The sequence below is a fragment of the Copidosoma floridanum genome, unplaced genomic scaffold (assembly GCF_036245765.1).
Source record: "Copidosoma floridanum isolate Cflo_tuat_1 unplaced genomic scaffold, Cflo_Japanese_pri ptg000030l, whole genome shotgun sequence".
Classification (NCBI taxonomy): domain Eukaryota; kingdom Metazoa; phylum Arthropoda; class Insecta; order Hymenoptera; family Encyrtidae; genus Copidosoma; species Copidosoma floridanum.
The window spans coordinates 20035099-20055591 of record NW_028321907.1 but is presented as its reverse complement, the minus strand read 5'-3'; the positions used below and the strand labels follow the sequence as shown (position 1 = coordinate 20055591).

The window sequence follows — 20493 nt, the reverse complement described above, 5'->3', positions numbered from 1 at the left end:
TGGGTTTTTATGAAACGTAATTTTTTTGTTTTTTTACAATCATATATATTGATGCGTATATACTTCCAAACATTATGCCAGTTAAATCGTAACAATACGCAACAATAGAAATAGTTCGCGGTAAATACACTTGTGTTAAAACATTTGTAAACAACAGTACCTATTATGTTGTTTGTGCGTTACGTAAAATGAAAACACACTCTTGTTTTTATTCATGAAAATTTGTTCGTGATCAGTTCGTCGAATTTATCGACAGCGTGTTTGGGAGGAGAAAAAACTGTATACACAAAATTTTCGTGTATCTTTATTACAACTACATGCGACACTGTGTTATCCATAGCAATTCAGTTCCAGTGTGCCAATCAAACGCACGTATCTCATGCGGATTTCTCGAGGCGGACTATGTAAATTTTCTCATGCCCAGCACCAGCAGAATCGTGTTAACGATTTGCGAAAGTGCAGAATTAGCTCGAGAGTTTTGTCTTGGTCCTCTACACAAATTATAGACACTAGGTTGTTTCGCGTTATCTACGCGCAGAAATGACTAAAGATATACGTAAAGAGAGAGAAACAGCAAGCCGAGTGCCTGCAAAGCGTGACCGAATGGATGGACACTCGAAATCTTTTACCATTGTCGTCGCGAAAACCTAAGGATAATGCAAAAATTGTCTTTTATGCGATGCAAGTGTATAAGTACGTCCTCTTGCGTCATGAAGATCAACTGGGTGAAGGACATGATGGCTAATTTTCCGATGGAATCGGGAAGCATCATAAGTAATACATCAAAGGAGATAAGGTTGTATTTGTCGAAATTTTTTCATGCGTTTTTTTACTCATTTCGATTTTTTTTTTTTAAGTATTCAATTTTGTATGTGACTGCATCTTTAATTATTCGCATGTATAATACACATAAAGTAATGGACATATATTTGTACGTGCGACGATGTTACCGTTGTCGGATCTAAGAAAAACTTGCAAATTAATTATGTGTGGAAAAAAAATTGACAAGACGATATAAATTTTTTAATTGTTACTGTCTCGCGTAAGTAGGATACTAATTTAATGGCAAACACAGAAATAGCTCGAAATGCAAAAACAGAACTGTTTAGTCTGAAAATTCGCCACTATGTGTATTCTTTTTTTTTTTATATAAATACAATAATGTTTATTCGAAATAAAATGTACAATTATATTTTACATTACATGCGTTGTAGTGAATAATCTACATTACATTTGATAAGTGTCAAGAGTAGACTTCATGGTGATAGACGCTAGGTACATTTGGTAATTATAATGCTCTGAGGCTCAATTTTCTAGGCTGTAGGTATAATTAGTATAAAAAATGAATAAATAGTACGTTTTGGTTTCTTATAATGAGTGAGTAGGTATATTATAGGTAAAAAAAAACAAACAAAAAAAAAGATCGAATTGGTTATTTGTGTGCTTCCCAGATAGACCTACCACCATATTCTTTTCACCTACTTGATCAGGGCACAAATGTTTCATAGTGCGAGTGAGTGCACGGTGTGAATTAACACGAATCAAAGTAATTTGAATCCATACTAGAGCAAAAGGCAAAAGTAGAGAAATCGTTACCAAAGGCATTGACATAATATCAACCAGTCGAGCAGACGCGCCGGCTGATGTATGTACAAAGGGGAGCCCACTGTCGCATTAACGCCAACTGTACGTCAAAACCCAATTACTCTCGGTACTGCAGTACACGCTTGAGTTGGATCTCTGGGGACGGTGCTCAAGATGAAAATAGGAGACTCTCTCTTGCCTATCCAGCAGCCCATGCGTGGAGTGTACGACTATTTTTACCCCCCCCCCCTCCCCACCCGACGACCAGTACATTTGGGGGCACGTGTTTTACAAACGAGGGCTTAATAGAGTGGCTCGTCGCGCGGGAATCATCGTGAACGACGAAAAAGGCAGCGGTGGTCGTCCGTCTCCCGACGTCCACATTTGCATTGTGCGCCTTCGTGATTAAGCACTGGTTGTTGCTGCACGAGATTTGGTATAAATTAAGCAGCTCACAGATAAATTCGAGGGTAGCTCATCCACCACAATGTAGCAATTCTACGAAATTTCGTAGTTTAAAGATGCTGTCTTAACCGTTGCCACATTTCAGTGCAATCATTATACAGAGATGCATTGGTAACAATGTAACATACCCTCCTTTCGGACAGCAGGTGATTAATCGGGCGATTTATCATGCCAAAATCTCATATGTCAAGATTTTTAATGCTTTGTGTGTTTTTACGAATACTAATTGTTTTATGCGTGTTTTCAAAACAGTTTTTTTTTTTTTTTTTTGATTAATCATCTAATTTTCGAAAGGAGGGATAGTCTTTTTAAATTTTTGAAAAGAATGATATATGGTTTATTTTTCAAGCTTGAAATTCATGGAGCCAATTTTTCGGATTATGAAAATGGTATCTCATATAAAATCAAATGGCTTATTGCAGAAATCAAACTACTTTTATTCTTTACAAGCTGGACCCTGTACAAAAAGTGATGTTTTTCCACTATTCGTGTATTTATGATTGTCCAAGAACAACTTAGCAAAAATTCCAAAAAAAATTTGTGTTGTATGCATGCGTACAAGTAACATGACACTTGAACTCACGAATCACTCAATAAAATAGTAAAAGAGCAAAAAAAGGTTTTTTTATTGCAAATACTATGGGAACTTCATCAAAACACAATATAAATCAGATGATACTCATGATTCCGCCCACCACCGGAAGATTCAAGTGCGCAAACTCAGTGGCCGGCAGACGCAAGGATATATCAATACGTACAGACATTCGCAAGGGAGGGTCGCAATGGCTGCGACCGACGAGAAAGAGCCGGCCCCGGAAACCTCGCGCGCATGTGTTGCGGCTAACCCTCCTCCAGTATGTAAGTATCAAAACGGCAAACAACTGACGCTGTCGCGATAAGAGCCTTTGCTGCCACCGTGACGACGAATTTATTGTCGAGATTCTCATTGTGGCTGCTTGTGCGCTCTCACCTCTGTGCTCGGTCCCTTGAGATACGGCACGTTTACGGATTTCTTTAGGAAATAGGGCTACCAAAGGTCCATAGCTCATTGCTTTGAACTTCGATAGAAGTGGTAACTCATGGTTAACGAGCGTTTTAATGATTTATTATAAAATCAGTTCGAGACACCGACCCCAAAGTGTACATAAATATTCGTCAAAATTCATATCCAATAGTTCACAGCTAATAAGTATTTATTTTTGTGACTAAATTATACTACGACCTATTACTCACATAACTATACTCTGACTACTATCGTCACTTACTTCGGTTCTCCTCCAAGTCAAAGCAAATTCTTTTCTTTGCATCAACATGTGTACTGAACACTCGACTGAACAAGATCGATGCCATCAAACTTGCTTGCAGCGCGATTTAGGCTTCACAATGTCAAAATAATTCCAGATTGTGGCAAACCTCATATTGTTCTCGAAAATTAATGAAAACTGAAATAACTTTGCGATCTCGCTGCATATGAACTAGTGTTTTATTATTTTTAAATCTCTTATTATATTTTACTATAAAATTTTTATAATGGCAAAAGACATTGTAAGTTTATATGTATCATCGCGTAGACAATAGTAGCTCGCTTACTTCCAAATTTCAACGTAAGTACAAGTTTATTTTAATAACTGGGCGAAAAGCTCATTGAATCAAAAGATGCGTAAAGTTGATTTATATTGTACGGGTGGTTTTATTCATTGTATGCTTTATTGATCAAACTGGTTTTTAAAAAAAAATTAAAAATCATAATTTTATAAAACATATTGTTGATTCAAATGACAGTTTAATAAAGTCTGTACAAACAAACACATAAACACACACCAAATAGAAAATCATTAAGCTAACATTGAGCAAACACAACTTTTAACACCCCGTATTGTTGTGAGCATCATATTATATTATCAAAAGAATTCAGTTGTTCATAATAATTGTGTTGGTATCGTTGTGTTGAAATATGAGACAACACGAGACAAGGTCAAAGAAAACCTAAAATTCCATCAACCCCTCGCATCATCGATCTCAGAATTGATGTTATTAATGATGATTCACACGCATGCAAAAACTCGCTCGAAGATCAAACATCCCTTGTTCAGGAGGCGAGAGAGTTTCCGGGACATAAAACTCTGTGCCACATTTCTCGCGTTAAAAACACCCTCGACGTGATGAGTGAGCCCACACGCGCAAGGAGCCCACAACTGTCGCTATCCACGCCGCGAATTTCATCCCGATTAGTGCTTCCCGTCGTCGAACATGGGACAGACCCATGTACATGGCAGTGAGAGATAGATGCTAGAGGGAGGCTGGTGGTCCGGAACGGAACATAGAGATGACACGAGTACACAGACACACGCACACGTGAAGATCGGATCATCCGTAGAGCTGCCAGGGGGAGAGACAGAGAAGGCGAAAATAAAAGCCCTCGAGCGTCAAGTGGTGCTCTATTAGTGAGTCCGCTCGAGTGTGTAGGTAGTGCACTGCATGGGCCGGTCTAAGCTCCTCTGCGGCCCCGTAAAGAGCAGCGTGTGCATGTACCTACACTACCTATACCTACCTACCGCTCTTAGGAGCGACAACAATGGACCCGAGGCATTGGGTGCAAATGTGCCCGCGAGGGAGCAGTGACGCAACGACATGTGTCGGGCCGATGTTGGACCACTTAGCGGCGCGCCCTCCTGCCTGCTACTTACGCGTGCGCGTGCTACGGAGCACCGGGACGCATTACAAACGGATTAAAGAGCGCATTGAATGCCACGGGTTCATTTTCGGGTCTCTCAAGTGTTGCTTATATAGCTCTCAGCGCTACGAAGATGGGACGATGACACTGCTCTTTTTGCCCCAATACCGTTTCCCCCTCGCTCGTTTCGTCCACTCGAAGAGCGGTGAGCGCCTTTTTTCGCCCGTGTTTATTATCCTTTGCTCTTTTTTACAGTCCAAGGACCGAGAGTCCATTGTTACGAGGATGATACCTTTTTTTTTCAAGATACTTGAACGCGAGAGTTTTGGGGTGTTTTCATCGGTGCCATTCGATACTCCAGGATTGTCGCGTTGTTTCGGATGTTTGTGTCGAGAGCACCTAGATGCTAGGGTTCTCGACTGAAATTTTTTTTGTACGAAATGGGGATTAGCAGGGATTCCGTTTCAATGATGGTAGGAATAAGAATGGACAAAATATGATATTTGTTTTTTGAACAGACTTGGGGCACGTGCGTGTGAACAGACCCTTGATGGGCACTTTGATTCAAGAACATTTTCAAAATGTCATCTATTGATTCCTGAAGCTTCAGGAGCTCGGGTGAATTTCTCGAGACTTTTCATCCGTGCAGTTTTTTCATAATATAGTGATAGAAGTTAAGTTTTTAGTGTATGCGTCATAAATAAGTATACTTGGTGTTAAATGTATCTTAAAAATGGGATGTGCCATGATTCTGTACTAATTCTTATGGAAATCTTTTGTCGGTCCACTAATTTACTAACACGCCTGTCTACAGAACAACGAAGAAATTTTTTCTTTTACCTCATAGTAAGACTTACAAATTTGGCGATCTTACTCTTGAAATAATACAAAAATAATGTTAGCTTCAATATTTTTACTTGACAAACAATTTATCGTACTTTTTCTGATAAAACATGTTAGAAATATGAACTTTTTGGGTTAAAATTATTTTTTTCATAAAACAAATTTCTCATCTTTCACCAGCACTTATTTTTTGTTTAAGTTTTTGCTGTAGTTGAGTTCGTGCCTCACCCAAGTGCCAACCCACATGTATAACACAACTTCCTTGACCGATTTCACCATAATATGTACTTCTTATGATTGCAAAGAACAGATTTTAAATAAACTTTCAGTAATCAAATATTGTATTATCTTCTATTGAACAGAAAATAGATATTTTACTCTCCTCGAACGATCACCAAATCGTTCCCGACGTTCACGAGAGTCCGCCTCCTTTGTACAGTGTACAGCCACAGTGCACAGAAGAAGCGCCACGGCACGTAAGCCTCGCGTGCCGCTGCCGAGATAAAAGCATGCACTTGGAGCGGGGGAGAAAACGATTTTCACCTATGCGTCGATCGGATCAAAACGATTAATCTCCGCCTCCTCTCCCACGCCGCAACACAGCACCCACGAACCGCGGAGCTTCCCCCCACGCCCCACGAAAACACGCTGCGAGGACGGATGAGTTATGCTCGACACGTGCGCTTTCTCATAATGCATCTTTTATTACTTGGGGATAATGGGGCTCACACGATGGTGCTTGTGTGCACGGTGGGAAATTGAATAATGAAAAAAAAAAAATTGCACTCGAATACTACGTCCTTGGTTTGTAGATGTTTCCTTTTATTTCCGAAACGTAATATGCATGAAGTAGAAAAAAAATTGTTTGGACTCAACTGAAACGTAACGATGTTGGAAATGTAGTGCTCGCAGAAAAAAAATTTTTCCTACAATGATTCGTCGCTAGACGGACCGTCGAGAGCCAAGAGTGGGGGGACGCCAAGGCTCGAAGTTTGGCACTCCAGAGGCAAAACTTTGAGCTGAATCTCGCCATACACGTTTGGCCGTCTATAAAGTTAATACAGTGTTCAACTGTGGTGGCGCGAGCTGTAAATGTTTGTCCTTTCATATGCCGGTGTAGTTTGAACACGTGATAGTACAAAATTCGGACAGTCAATGAGACAGTACTACGTCAGCTCAGAGACGTTTGAACTCTTGCTGTCTCGATACGTACGAGCACGAGCTGTAGTAAGTAAAGGGCGAAAAAATTTTTGTGCTGTAGCGAGCTCGAAACTTCAGCACTAACTGGGTTCCCGGACGGCGTGCCAGTGCTCGTAGCGCAGCTCGCTGTATCCTTAATGCTATGCAGATTTATGCGCTTTAAGTGGGTCCGGACAGCTTGACATCTGGCGTTATAAGTATAGTCACAGCACACGCGTGTGGAAAGAGGTTCGGAGGTGCGTCGTCGCGGCCATAAATAACCTAACGTGTGACAATGTTCACCGCGTTATCTTTGCGTCGGAGGACAAGCGAATTGTATTCGCGAGTGTGTGGATTCTAAGGTCTTTCTCTCGAGTTGGCTATTTTTGTTTCAAAGTTTTTTCAAGGCGAGCTTCCACACCTTGTTGCAGGACATCGCTGTGAAGTACGAAAAAAATCATAGTAAGATGAAAAAAAATGATGACTACAAAGTCGACGTAACAGCGTCTCTTTCGGCAAGTCCAATGTAAAACCGAGGAATTTTTTTCCTCTACCCGTGCGTGGTGCACATACGCGTGACTTGCTCGTCGATCGGAGCGAGATTCGGCTCGCATGTGCGTGAAACGAACTGTCCCTCTTCGTTCCCCGACCAGCCGGCTGCATCGGTTCGCATGGATTACCTCCGGATTACCTGAGGCGATGCTCGTTCGGGCTTGATTTACTAAGCCGGATCGCTCCATTTTTCGTTCCTCCCTTCGCGCCCCATCCCCTTCTCCATCCAAGTCCCGATCTTTTCCTTAGAGCGTGGAAGCCGCTCCTGAGAGGTCGGCTTTACAAAAGACCGATTGGAAGACTCTCGTTACGCGAGCAGCTTTTTCCGGGAGTCAGATATTGAGCTGCCAGGAAATCGATGCAACGTCGATGGACGTCGTGAATTAATTTGAACGCCAATGGACTCGTAATTTTCTGCTTGATATGGAAAGAGAAAAAATGGTTCAAGTACACTACAGGCACCTAGGACTTTTACAGCTAGATTTTCTCTCAAGCTTAGTTGGGAGGAAGAGTAAGTTAGGATTATTTGATTTTATCTTCATTTTGTATACTTATACCGCCATTTTAGACAATGTGGTCAAGCAACTGGCCCTATCCTGGAATCAAAACATCCATGGCAGTAGTCAATTTTATATTCCTAATTCACCTACACCTGATTAAACTCATACCAAGGGTTTTACTAATTATGCAAGCAACGGGTGGCTCTCAACGCTATGTCCAAGTCACTACTCTTTAGACACCAGTTCTTAAACCCTGAGTACTTTCTGCTAAAACAATAAGCGTACAGTAATATTCAAAAACTTGAAAGTTTCCTAGAGGCAGTGATCTGAAGCTATGTATTTAGTAATTCCGATCAAAGTTGTTCAACTTCTCTCACCAACAAAGATGTTACTCCGTCACTGAACTAACTGTTCGTTTTTGAGATCTTTTTTCTACAAAACTGATTCTTATTTTCATTCAATACTTGAAAAAACGAAATATAAGGTACTAACTTACTTAGATAAAAAAATAATGCACGTAAATTCACCGTTACAACAGATTAGCGAGTACGTTACATTATCACGAATTATAATAAGGTATATTAAGCATTAAGCGTATCAATTACCTAGAATATTATTAAACAAGAGTAAAGTTACATGCTTCACCTCAATAACTGATCCATAATTGGTAAACTTAGACAGAGACAGCTTGCAACTTTTCTTTCGATATATAACCACAAACCGACGGTGTGGCATTAAATGCTCCCGGTAGTAGTACACACTCAAGTCTACTACTAACAGTACAAAAGAATACTTAACGCTTTGGTGGAAAAAACTACTACTTTACTTGTTAATGAATCGAAAACCACATCAAAATAGATTTTCCTCGGGGAGCTACATTTTTTAGAATCAATAAAAAACTTTTTTAGCTCTTGAGAGGCTCAAAATCTTTTTGTGACTTCAAACAGTTTTACAGCTATTAGATGACTTAAAAATGCTTCAAAACATCACTTCAAACAATATTTACAAATAAATTCAAGTTTTTATGAAAAACTTGACCTTCAAAACCTATAGCCGATCATAAGACGTTAACTCTTTACTACTTTGGAGAGATTCTACGATCAACGACACTTTTGTAAACTTTTTTCACGAGTTTGGAGACATGCAATAACCTAGACTTTCAAAAAAGACTAGACGACACAGTAACAAATGGTTTATTGTTTCTTCGAGTCTTTCGACTCCGACGACTACCAATTATCGGAACGTTCAGGCACAATCCTACCAATAGTAACTTTGCGATACCATCCGCAAGACCATTTGCGTTAATTAAATGTCCAAATTTGTGTTTCCTCCCATACTGAGCATGATTACTTCTACAATGATAAAATCATTGTTATCATAAGACGAACCTGTCTCACCATGGCTTAAGGTGGTTCTTTCATGAAATAATTATGAACAGAATAGTATGCGATCTTGAGGAATCATTTATTGAGTTACAATTCACTATACCTCTTAAAATTTCAGAGTAGGCTGACGAATATGAACGCAAGAAAATGATAAATGAAAATTAAATTCTAAACATGCGCTCTTATGGCAACTAAGTATTTTTTACTGAAAGTTGTAGACTAGCTATTTATTTACTGAACATAATTGAGTAAAAAACTGAAACAATAAAGCTTGTGCAATTACAAACATACTGATATCTCGAAATATATGTGATCACGGACTTAATCAAAAGATATTAAAAGAAACACAGGCATACATTTTCGTTTCCTATGTTGAAAGCATAGGCAAGCATCCACTGCTGGTATTTTGCGGTTAAGCGTGATTTTTAGATAATCATTCCTACGAACTTTCATATCGTATATTATGATTTAAAATTTTGAATCAGTACTCAATTTGCCTCGATAAATAATATTAACAAATAATCTTTTAACAATTAAGCAGCATTAATAAATATTAACTCGACAATCGCACCTTTGACTCGGAAGTCATGAAAGAACCATCACTTTAAATGACATTCAAATTGGTAAAATATCCATCTTAGAAAGTGTGCAACCTTCCAATTTCTCTTGCTTAATTCTAGACCAAGTTTCGAATCTGTGTTTCAACCAGTTCAAATCCCCTTTTAAAAAAAAAGGTACAAATAGTACAAGATGTATGCAGCTACATATCATTAGAAAAAAAAGAACGAAGCTACTTATCCTACTCAAAATCAAAACAGCACCTTTTTCCACCAAGGCGTCAAAATATACATGAAGCTCTATCTAATTAATCACCCTAAATAATAACACTGATAAAAAGCGTATGGTAAAATTATCATTTCGTTGGCTATAGAAGCACCTCTCGTCCACAACATAGAGCCGAGCACGAGCACGAGCACGAGGACACGACGAAGTGCATGTATATGATGAAGTCTCTATCTACCTTTACTTCCACGAAACGGCTCTGAAGAACACTCCATCTTCCTTGTGCTCGTATGCTGCGTGTATTTATATACACTTTAGATCTTATCATCAGTTTGCGCGACTCGCGCTAGGGACGAGGTATAGTAAGGATAAAAAACGAGGATAAAGGGACGAACGCGAGAACACGCGAATGAAAAAGAAAAGGATGATCCAAGGGTCCACGCGGGAGGTTAATGATCAGGAATTTCGTAGAGCGGCTCTCGGATAAAAAAGCATCGAGGGAGAACGGAACAGATGCGATGAGAGTTTAGGGGGCCGAGAGAACTCGGTGGAGCGAGGACGTATGTCACGAGGACTGTCTTTCCGAGATGAGACTGTTGAAACAATGACAATGGAAAAACAAATATGAAGTTAAAAAAAAATGTTTTTGTTAAAACTTTTAAAATATTGGTTATGGTTGTGACATTAGACAACCATTCTTATGTGAATACAATCAACTTGAAACGAATATGTAATAAAAGACTTTTTTTAAACTAAATCGTTTGAAGCGCAACTGATAAATGTACAACAAGTGAGTTCAACAACGACACTTTCACGTGTATACGCACTTTTGACCCCGGGCTTGTTATTATCTAATCAGCATGAGTCTGCAGGAATATAATGGTAAAGAGCCATGTACACGGCCAGTGTACAAATAATTCAACGGCTAACCGAGTTACGCCAAAGCTTCTAGAGGGGAGATGGGGTCCAAGGGGATGATGAAAGGCGCGTTTCGAGGACTAGGGAGAAAATGTGGCGCCCTCGCGCTGCCGAGCCCCTCGATAGTGCCGCGTTGCTCTGGGCTCTCTCATGAATCAACTCACATTAGGGGGAGCTCTAGAGTGGGACGTGGAGAGAGAAGAGAGGAAGAACAATCTTCAGCTCGAACTTTGGAGTAGATTGGATTCCCGAGCTTTATTCAATTAGTCTTGGAAAAAGAGAAAGAGAGATGTATTGGCTGATGTACGATTGCACTGGTTCTAGGTGTCGTTTGCGTTGCTGAGGGAAATAGTACTTTTTCAGAAAACGGAAGAAACAGATATTACGTACGTTTGTGATAACAATAGGATCTTAGACCTCTTCTACTTGTTTCCGTGGAACGTAGACTGTTTTTTAAGAACTGGCAGTAGAAATAGTGTTTCTGCATTGATTTATTACACTAAAATTACTATTTTTGGTCAAGTTTGTAGAAAAAAGTATGAAAAATACATACTACAGATGAAAGTAAGGTGTGACTTGAATCCACGTGCAACATTGACTCGGTCTAAGATGTACAATTTAAGGCTTACTTTACTTTTTTCCTCTGGTTATGTGATTAAAAAGAGTACTATTTTCGAATCTTCTACCGAAAGAACTACTTTTTATCTCCACTTACATTTATTCCGTATTTGGAAAGGCAAAATATCACCTTCTCTGCTGGTTTAAAAGTGGACTCATTACACATAAGAAAATATTTTGTCGTTTCCCACCTTCCTACGTGATTCGTGTGCTCGTCACCTTTGTCTTTTGCTTGGGAAGCAAATACATATACATGGAAGATGCTATTAAATTTTTCTAAAACGAATCAGATAAGGGGTACAATTTTGCTCGTAAAAAATACTGTATTAATTACGAATATAAGCAACGTTAAAAACTTTTTTTTGTAGAATTTGAAAGCAATATTTTAAAAAATTTAGACTGAATGTACTGATGAGATTCAGTGGTAAATAATTAGTGCGTTTTGACAACTGTAATTACACAAAACTTTCCAGATCGAAATGGTAGAAAAAAAACCAGGTTCATCACTGGTGGCATATCGTTGTCCTTCAGTGATACAACAGAATTTCTTACACGAGCAATCGAATACGAAGACAAAAACTCGTTTGTATCGAAAATCAGTTACACCTTCTGAATCCCAAATTATGTATCCCGTCCGTACTGAAACTGAGCAAGCTACGTACCAGTTGGCGCCGCCACTTGAAATATAAGTCCTTATCTCCACCTCCCATGCAGTTGTTGTTGAATATTTGAACGAAACGCCTCCCCATTGCATACACGTTTCCTTGCTCACTCGCATCAAAAAGAAGCGGAGAGAACATTGATGTTGGATATCACGTGGATGGAATAAATCTGTCCAAGACTCAGAGCAGTGCGATTTATGAGTTCACACTTACGGAATACCATCACCACGCGAGGTATGCGTGTAGTCTGTTTTGTCTTTTTGTCTACCCGTCTCTGTTTGCCAATTCAAAAAAGTTGATGTATGCACCAACATGAATCAATTATCCATGAAACTAAAATCAATTAATTTCACTGCGACGTGACGTCCTTATAAACTCTGCGTGATGGAGATGCGTGCATTTGCTATCGGAGAGTTGAGTGAAAAATCGCATATGTAGAACTAATTGATATTTGTTACGTTGATATTCAGAAAATAAGGTCTTTTTTTAATTTTAAATGACTTTACTAATCATCTTTCAAGCCACACAAAGATTTTTAATTTATTTAAGACTTTAGAACGGCTATTTTAGAAAAAATATGAGTAAAATTGATTCTGCTTTAAGAAGTTGCAACTTTGAATGAGATAGCTTAGTCAATTAGTTGAATAATTTAGGAAACTACTGCAAGTTTTTCAAAATAGTTCCATTTTGCTTTCGTTCTGATCAACTTTTATTTTTGATTTTTCTGCGTTACTGTCATGGTATTGAATTGACTAAAATAATTGAACAAATTTAACGTAGTTTTGAAATTTTTATTATTTTGAGTATTTCTATTTAGCTGTATCAACGAAAACGAGTACGCCAAGTCCTCATAGATCTTTCAAAGACTAATAATTTCGAATTACCTCGCGAATTACTATGAAATCTTTAAAGTGCGAGGGCTCATAAACACCTATAACATGTACTCAACTCTACGAATGACCGATAAATATGGAACTAAGAAATAGAATAGTACATCACGTCACTAGGAGCAAAGTAGATACTTCAGCGACCGAAGGATGTGGTTGTTGTACGCTTACGCCAGAGTTGGGTTTATTATTTTTCTTAAAGAAATATATTATACGTTAGACCAATCTTTACAGGCATTTATTAGTCCATGTTTCGGTTACACTACTCAAGATACACCAAAATAAGCTAATCTTTTGAAATATTTTTTTTGAAAAAGGAGAAACTTGAGTTTGCAGTGACTCATTCGATTGAAAGCTGATCCTTGAATCAGCTTGAATTGATCGATTGAAAGGCTCATCATTTTCAAATATTATGGCATAAGTTTAATAAACTCGTGTAATCGAAATCAGAAGTTTTATATGCTCAACTTTAGGGACCAGCCGTTATAGACACAAATACTTATAAAACAGTCATTACTTTATACTATATATTTTAAATATAAAACAACAAGTCATTGTGCGTTAAATGTTTCAAAAAAATATGTAGGCCATTGTACCGAAAACAGTGTATTCCATGTCCCAGTCAATTATTACAAATTACAACGTCATGTAAGGAGATATCTACCTGAAAACTTTTTTAAACAATTGGACAATGTTTTTTGCTAAAGGCACAACATAATTTAGTATTGCTTTAGTTTAAGATAATAAACGGGGGCTGATTTATGGCGTTACGGGCTCGTGGCTAAATCGAAAATTTAGAGTTTTGACAAAATCTAGAAGCATGGGATCTCAAAACAAAATTTTCGCGTATAATAAAAGACCAAAAAATAATGTATGTATCCAAGATTTGGATGCTGTTTAAGTTGCGGGACCAAAATATCACAAATTCAGACGGTTTTTATTTTACAATGAGCCAGTGCTACAGGCTCTCGGAAATTTGTACATTCGATCTCCCCAAAATAAAAACTAAAAAGCCCGTAACGCTAAATAATGTCACGTATATTTTTGAGGTGTTGGATTATCGACACGGAAAGTGGTGAGTTAAAATATAGATGCTTTGTTTTGAAGTTTAATTTGCATTTCGTACGTTAAAATAAATTTTTTTCATAGAATTTGTAAGAGCCCGTAATACTCCCGTAATGCTATTCCATAACGCTTCGTATATTCGTTTCATGTTGGATTATCGACTCGGATAGTGACTTGTATATTTTTCGTAAATAAAAATAAAATAGTCGTAAAAATTTTTCTCGTGCAGATCCAGCAGGGTCCAAAAAATTTCAGCTCGTTTTGGTCATAGACAATACGAAAAAGATGTTTGAATAATTAAATATCCAATTCAAGTGTTTGTCCATTCCAGCCCTTCAAATATGCCAGTTTTTTTTATACATTACGTTATTCAGACCTATCCATTAGTTGGTTTGGTGGAATGTTTAAAAATTAAATGCGTTACAAAATGCGTTACATTATTTTATGATATAAAAATGACATAGCATGATGATGCTCGATCTGATTATTTCTCTGAAAGAAACAATTGGATAAGAAACTATTTGATATAAGCTTATATTAAATCAAACTGTATGAAATGTCAAACTATAATCAACCAATAAGTAATTGAGGAGTGGCAGTTGGATTACGAAAAAGTTTCTTCACTGCTTCTTGATTTGCGTTTTTTTTTCATGAACCTTAACAATATGCTTCTATGGCAATCGATACGAATCACAGAGTTTGCCACAAAAGTTGTTTTTTACTTTTTAAGTATCCAAGTAGTAAAAGCAAGTGTGATTTTACAATACAAGTAATCTACAAAGCTAAAATTGCATGAAATGAACTGACTGTGCGGAATCAATGTAAGTATGTAAGAGCGAAAGAGAGATCAGCTCTACTCTATTTAAATGGTTACTGCATAGGGGAGCTAGAAGCTTACTGTAACAGAGGTACGTAGTAACACGCTGTTTTTGCTAAATATATAAACCTTATGTTGCATTTTTTTATATTAATTTTATTTCTATATCACCTTTAGAATAACCCTATAGCAGTCAGCGTTCTACTAGACAACTCAGTGAGTAGATGTTTACACGTGTTTCAATTTGGTTAGTAAAGTTAAATTTTAACTTCAATAAATTTTGCTTTTCACTGCTATGTAGTATCAATTCGCAGGGGTCTAACCACGTGCTTCGATATACGCAATACGGTTTGAGATTAACCGTCACACCACCAACCTTATGACGAAAACGTAACAGAAAGTAAACTTTTTGATGTTCAAAGGTTTATTATGACAGTAAATCTCGAAAGCTATTGCGTACGTCGGTTATTACTCTGGTAAAGACTGAATTTAGTCATTAATATTAGCTTCTTCAATGCTGTAAGTATAAAAAAAAAAAAAATGTCTAATAAAGCTTTCATATTCATCAAAAGTGACTTTAATTTGATTGTTACTCCTTGCCCCCAAAGCTGTTACAACTCGTTACAACTAGCCCCAATGAAGGGGAAAGTTGTACCAACTGATTTTTTTTGGAAAAATATCTTATGTGATGACATTTTTAAAATTTAAAATTTCATTCCTTTTCTACAAAATCCTATAGAGAAGTTAAGCTATTGATTGGCACTTTTTAGATGTAAAGATTTAAAAATTATACTTGGTATTACTGTTTTTAGCGAAAACTGTTACAACAAGCCTCTAACTTCCCTACCTATTAAGCTTCTCTCACCTCTCTATTGAAAAATACATCCATAAGTTGGCTCGGGCGTCTCGAAGCCAAGGTAGTTACCTAGTCCATAGACAGAGCGCACCCAATCTCATCATTAGAGCATAATGACCAATAATGAATCTCGATCCATCTCGTCCCACATCTTTCGCTACTACCATTACAAGTTCTGAATGCAAAAACCTTCGCACGCGAGTCCCCATGACGGCGTTTCACAATAGCAGCTGCAATATACACGCCTTGTATAAACAAGTTTCGCATGTCCATGCGAGGTACGCGCGTCTAGTGGCGTATAGTACCTTACAACACGCTTGTACACGCATCCTGCGCGGAGATAGAAAGGGTAATCCGCCAGGACAATAACTCTTTCTCTTCGTGCATGCAGGGGGAGGACAGGACTCTCCTCCCTCCTCGCGCCTCTGCACACTGTCGAGAAGAGGCTAGCAATAGGTGGGGGGATAGGCGTGGTTCGAGCGCGCAGGCGCCGTGCAGCAACGTCGACGACGCTGACGACGGCGACGACTAATACTCGAGGCGGGACTTGGCAAGCTCATCCGCGAGTCTCCGCGTAAGAGGAGCGAGAAAGACGGAGAGTTGGAAGACAAGAGCTCCCCGGGTCCGGCACAAGCTGATCCCGCTACCCTCGACGCGTGTGTGTACAAAATACGCACTCAGCGGGGCTCCGTCGTCGCGACAGCCTCGGGCGCTTTTCCGGCGTCGCGTGCCGGCTCGCCCGATCCGATCGAGCATCGAAATCCAACGAGTCTCGCTCGATGCTGGTATCGCCGATCTCCCCGCGCTCGAAATTTCGGTCGCGGTAGTCACGCATTCATGTCCAGATAGTCGCGAGCCAATAGTACAGCCTCGGTGCACTCACTCGTACCATGTGCACGTAGTTGCCGGTGGGGTCGGTGGTGGGGGATATGATGCTAGTTCCGCCGTCGTCGATGGCCCAGTCCAAGATGCTGTACCAGATAAACAAGTTCTACACCGAGAAGGTCCAGGCCCGCAAAATGCACATACAGAGAACGATCCGGGACATCTGCAAGATCGTCCAGGACGTCCTAAAGGAGGTCGAAGTCCAGGAGCCGCGTTTCATATCGACCCTCAGCGAGTGCAACGGGCACTTTGAGGGCTTCGACATCATATCCCCGGAGGAGTTCGAGATAACGCTCTTCCTCAACCAGATGGGCATCTTCAACTTTGTGGACGATGGCACCCTGCCCGGCTGCGCGGTCCTCAAGCTCAGCGACGGCCGCAAGAGGTCCATGTCCCTCTGGGTCGAGTTCATCACCGCATCGGGCTACCTGTCCGCCAGGAAGATCCGGTCGAGGTTCCAGACCCTCGTGGCCCAGGCGTGCGACAAAAGCGCCTACAGGGACAGAGTGAAGATGATGGCTGACACGACGGAGGTAAAGCTGAAGATCTGCGAGCGTTTCGTTGTCCAGATCACGCCAGCGTTCAAGTGCGCGGGGGTGTGGCCGAGGTCCGCGTCTCACTGGCCGATACCTCACGTACCCTGGCCTTACCCGAGCCTCGTGGCCGAGGTCAAGACCGAGGGCTTTGACCTGCTGTCGAAGGAGAGCGTGTCAATGCAGGGCAAGCAGTCGGCTATGGAGGGGGATGCCTGGGTGTTGTCCTTCAGCGAGGCTGAGAATCGACTGCTTCAGGGTGGCTGTCGCAAACGGTGTCTGAGCATCCTGAAGGCGCTGAGGGACCGGCACTTGGCCAAGGCGCCTGGGAACCCGGTGAGCAGCTACCACATGAAGACGCTGCTGATGTACGAGTGCGAGAAGCACCCGCTCGAGACGGAGTGGGACGAGTCGAGTTTGGGTGACCGTATAAACGGGATATTCCTGCAGTTGATCTCGTGCCTGCAGTGCAGGAGGTGTCCGCACTATTTTCTGCCGAATTTGGATCTGTTTAAGGGAAAGTCGCCGAGTGCTCTGGAAAACGCGTCCAAGGTCGTCTGGGGACTTACGAGGGAGCTACTGATGAACAGTCGTGCTTTTGAGAAACTTTAGCTTGGGAATTTCGTTGGGAGTATTAAAAACGTTTTTGTTTGTATTTATACGTGTACAAATTTGTTATTTATTTATTTATTTACTTATTTGTTGACTTTTTTTATGAATCTAAATGTATGTATTCTGTTGAAGGTGCGTGGGCAGTTACGGTAAGTGTTTGTGATGAATCAACTCAAGCTATTAATATATTCCGAGAAGTAAATGATTGAGTGTACGAGTTTATGTTGCTTTCAAGTACATGCATTGTTTTACTTTGATGCTCCACTGTAGTACACGTACGCCTGTATGAGAAGTGAAGAATTTGTGATAGACGATATTACTTCAAAGACTATTCGTTATACTAAAGACTAAAATAATTCTTAAATTGTTCGACGTTAAGAAAAGTGAAAAAAAAAGCTGCACAGAGTTAAAATATATTATTTAAGAGGGTAAATTAAAGAAACACGTTGATGTTGCAATACCAGGATGATTCTGAGTGTTAATAATATTACTCTGTTAGTGCAAATAAAATATTTTCTATGTTTTTTGAAATAGGTGCTTTTTAAATAATATTAAAACAGTAATAGTTACGTAAAAGATATTTACTAAGATCATCAGAGTATGTGCATTTAAATTTACGAGCTATTGTAATTTTGTTTGTTTAATTTTGCACTAGAAAATTTTATACGATTATTTTCATACCACCGTTAATGTAATACTTGTACAATTTGTGTAATGCATAAGTCACGCCATGTATGTTAAATATCGTAGTTATTCGAAAAAATATAATATATACACGTCTTCGTGTTAAGACATCATTCCAAGCTTGTTACTTATTTTTGAGTACTGTCAATAAGTAACGAATACTGTTGATTGTAAATAGATGTTTACGTAATTTTTAAATAAAAACTTTGTTTCTTTTATTACTTAACAATAGTATTACACTGGTCAAGAGATGTAATGTAAATAACAATAAAAGCATTATAAATTGGATGTAACTTGAATCTTTATTTTTTCCTGCAATATTGGCCTCTAAATTTTAGAAAACAAATTATTCGTGTAGCCCAAGAAGAACAACAATAATTATAAAAACAAAAAATTTTACTTGAAAATTACTTTTTAGAACTTGTTAATTTATTTACACTAATGAGGGCGAAATTCATGCGAACAAAATTATCAGCGAAAAAAAGTGTCAAGGCTTCCTTGTCAAAGAGTGCCGTTAAAGTGGATAGCATAGCAATACGCAGCTATTGTCGTGTGCGACTGCGATAAGAGTTTTAAACCGGTTTCCCGCAACGTAATTATGCTCATTTGCATGGTCAATAGTTAAGCTTTATAAAAAGCAATGTAATGTTGTTTACTGAGTTTACAACGCATTTGTGTACTTTTTTGCTAATTTAGATAAGGAAGTCATTTTCTTATCTCAAACTTTTTCTTCTGATCTGTTTTTGCTACTTTACAAGTAATAAAGCAATACAAAGATATTATGTGTTGAGAAACATCCAAAAGTAGTTAAATCCCACGTAAGTAGATGTATAGTAATATTAGTGTCACATGACACACAAACGCATGCTGTTTAGAGAAAGCAAGTATGTGCGGTCTATAAAAAATAGTGCGGTTTTTATTTAGGATAAAAAGTCCAAATAGTAACCTTATTAAACTCAAAGTTTAATAGAGTCAAAAACGTTATCCCACTCAAAAGGGGTCAGTATATTTTCCAAGTTCAAGAATATTATCAGACAAAATCTAATAACACAAGTTTGAAGAGGTACCTTATCTAAGCTAAAAAAATAAACAATACTAATAAAGTCAAAAGTATACTTTTTACAAAGTATCAACTGAGATAGTAGGTAGTCATCCTTAAACTCAACATCTAGCTCTTTCTTCCTTTTTATATTGAATATAGAACTTTTGCAAAACTTTAAATCTCAACGATTTCTTTTCAAAAATTTCGGCAGTAACTTCTTACATCTTCAAGTCATGTGATATCTTACAGAAATTCAGAATCGACGTTGTATCTTTACTGAACTACTTATCATACCTTTGGTATAAAAAATAATACTTTCTCAAAACTAAAAATGTAGATAATACCTTTTCTAATTTATAAATCGAAACAATTCTTCTTTAAACTTGTAAGTTCAAATATCACTTTTAAATTGAAAACATAATATTATATCACTGTTAACCTGAATATCAACATACTACCGCCTGTAGACTTCAAGATGGTACAAATTTCGAACGAGATGGTAACTATTTTTATAATTCATTTAGATTTCTGTCGACCTGTTGTCCTACACAAATCTGGCAATTGGTTTTTCGTAACTTTTGGTTATCCAAGAAAAACAAAGTTGTACCCACAGATGACAACCACAAAACGGCGGATGCACTGCTTTTTACAACTTCGTCGATGTGAAACTTTAATATTAACAATTAAAATGCAATAATCTGTGTAACGTAGTACTGAATGCAGTCGACACAAAATGGTGGATCAGCTCAATCTTTATGATTCCTGTGATATGGAAATTACATAACAAAACCCGATAAGTAGAATTCGACAAGTTTGAAAGACGTCATTATTAATACAATATGGTAAAAACAAAATGGCGTAAAATATCTGTCTGTATAACCATCTTAGTATTAATATTAAATAAATAGCTTTTATTTAATACATGAAATAAATGGAATCTGTACATATG

At 38.6% G+C, this 20493-nt stretch overlaps 2 protein-coding genes across 3 annotated transcripts in view; one reads left to right on the top strand and one right to left on the bottom strand.

Moving 5' to 3' along the window:
* rg (A kinase anchor protein rugose) overlaps positions 1 to 20493 on the bottom strand; it is a 366977-nt gene that overhangs the window by 51846 nt on the left and 294638 nt on the right. The gene's annotated exons all lie outside the window — the stretch shown is intronic.
* Positions 16548 to 18778, top strand: LOC106639540 (protein mab-21-like). Its single transcript, XM_014353200.2, has one exon. The coding sequence runs from the start codon at positions 16718 to 16720 to the stop codon at positions 17816 to 17818; it is 1101 nt and encodes a 366-aa protein (XP_014208686.1). The 5' UTR covers positions 16548 to 16717; the 3' UTR covers positions 17819 to 18778.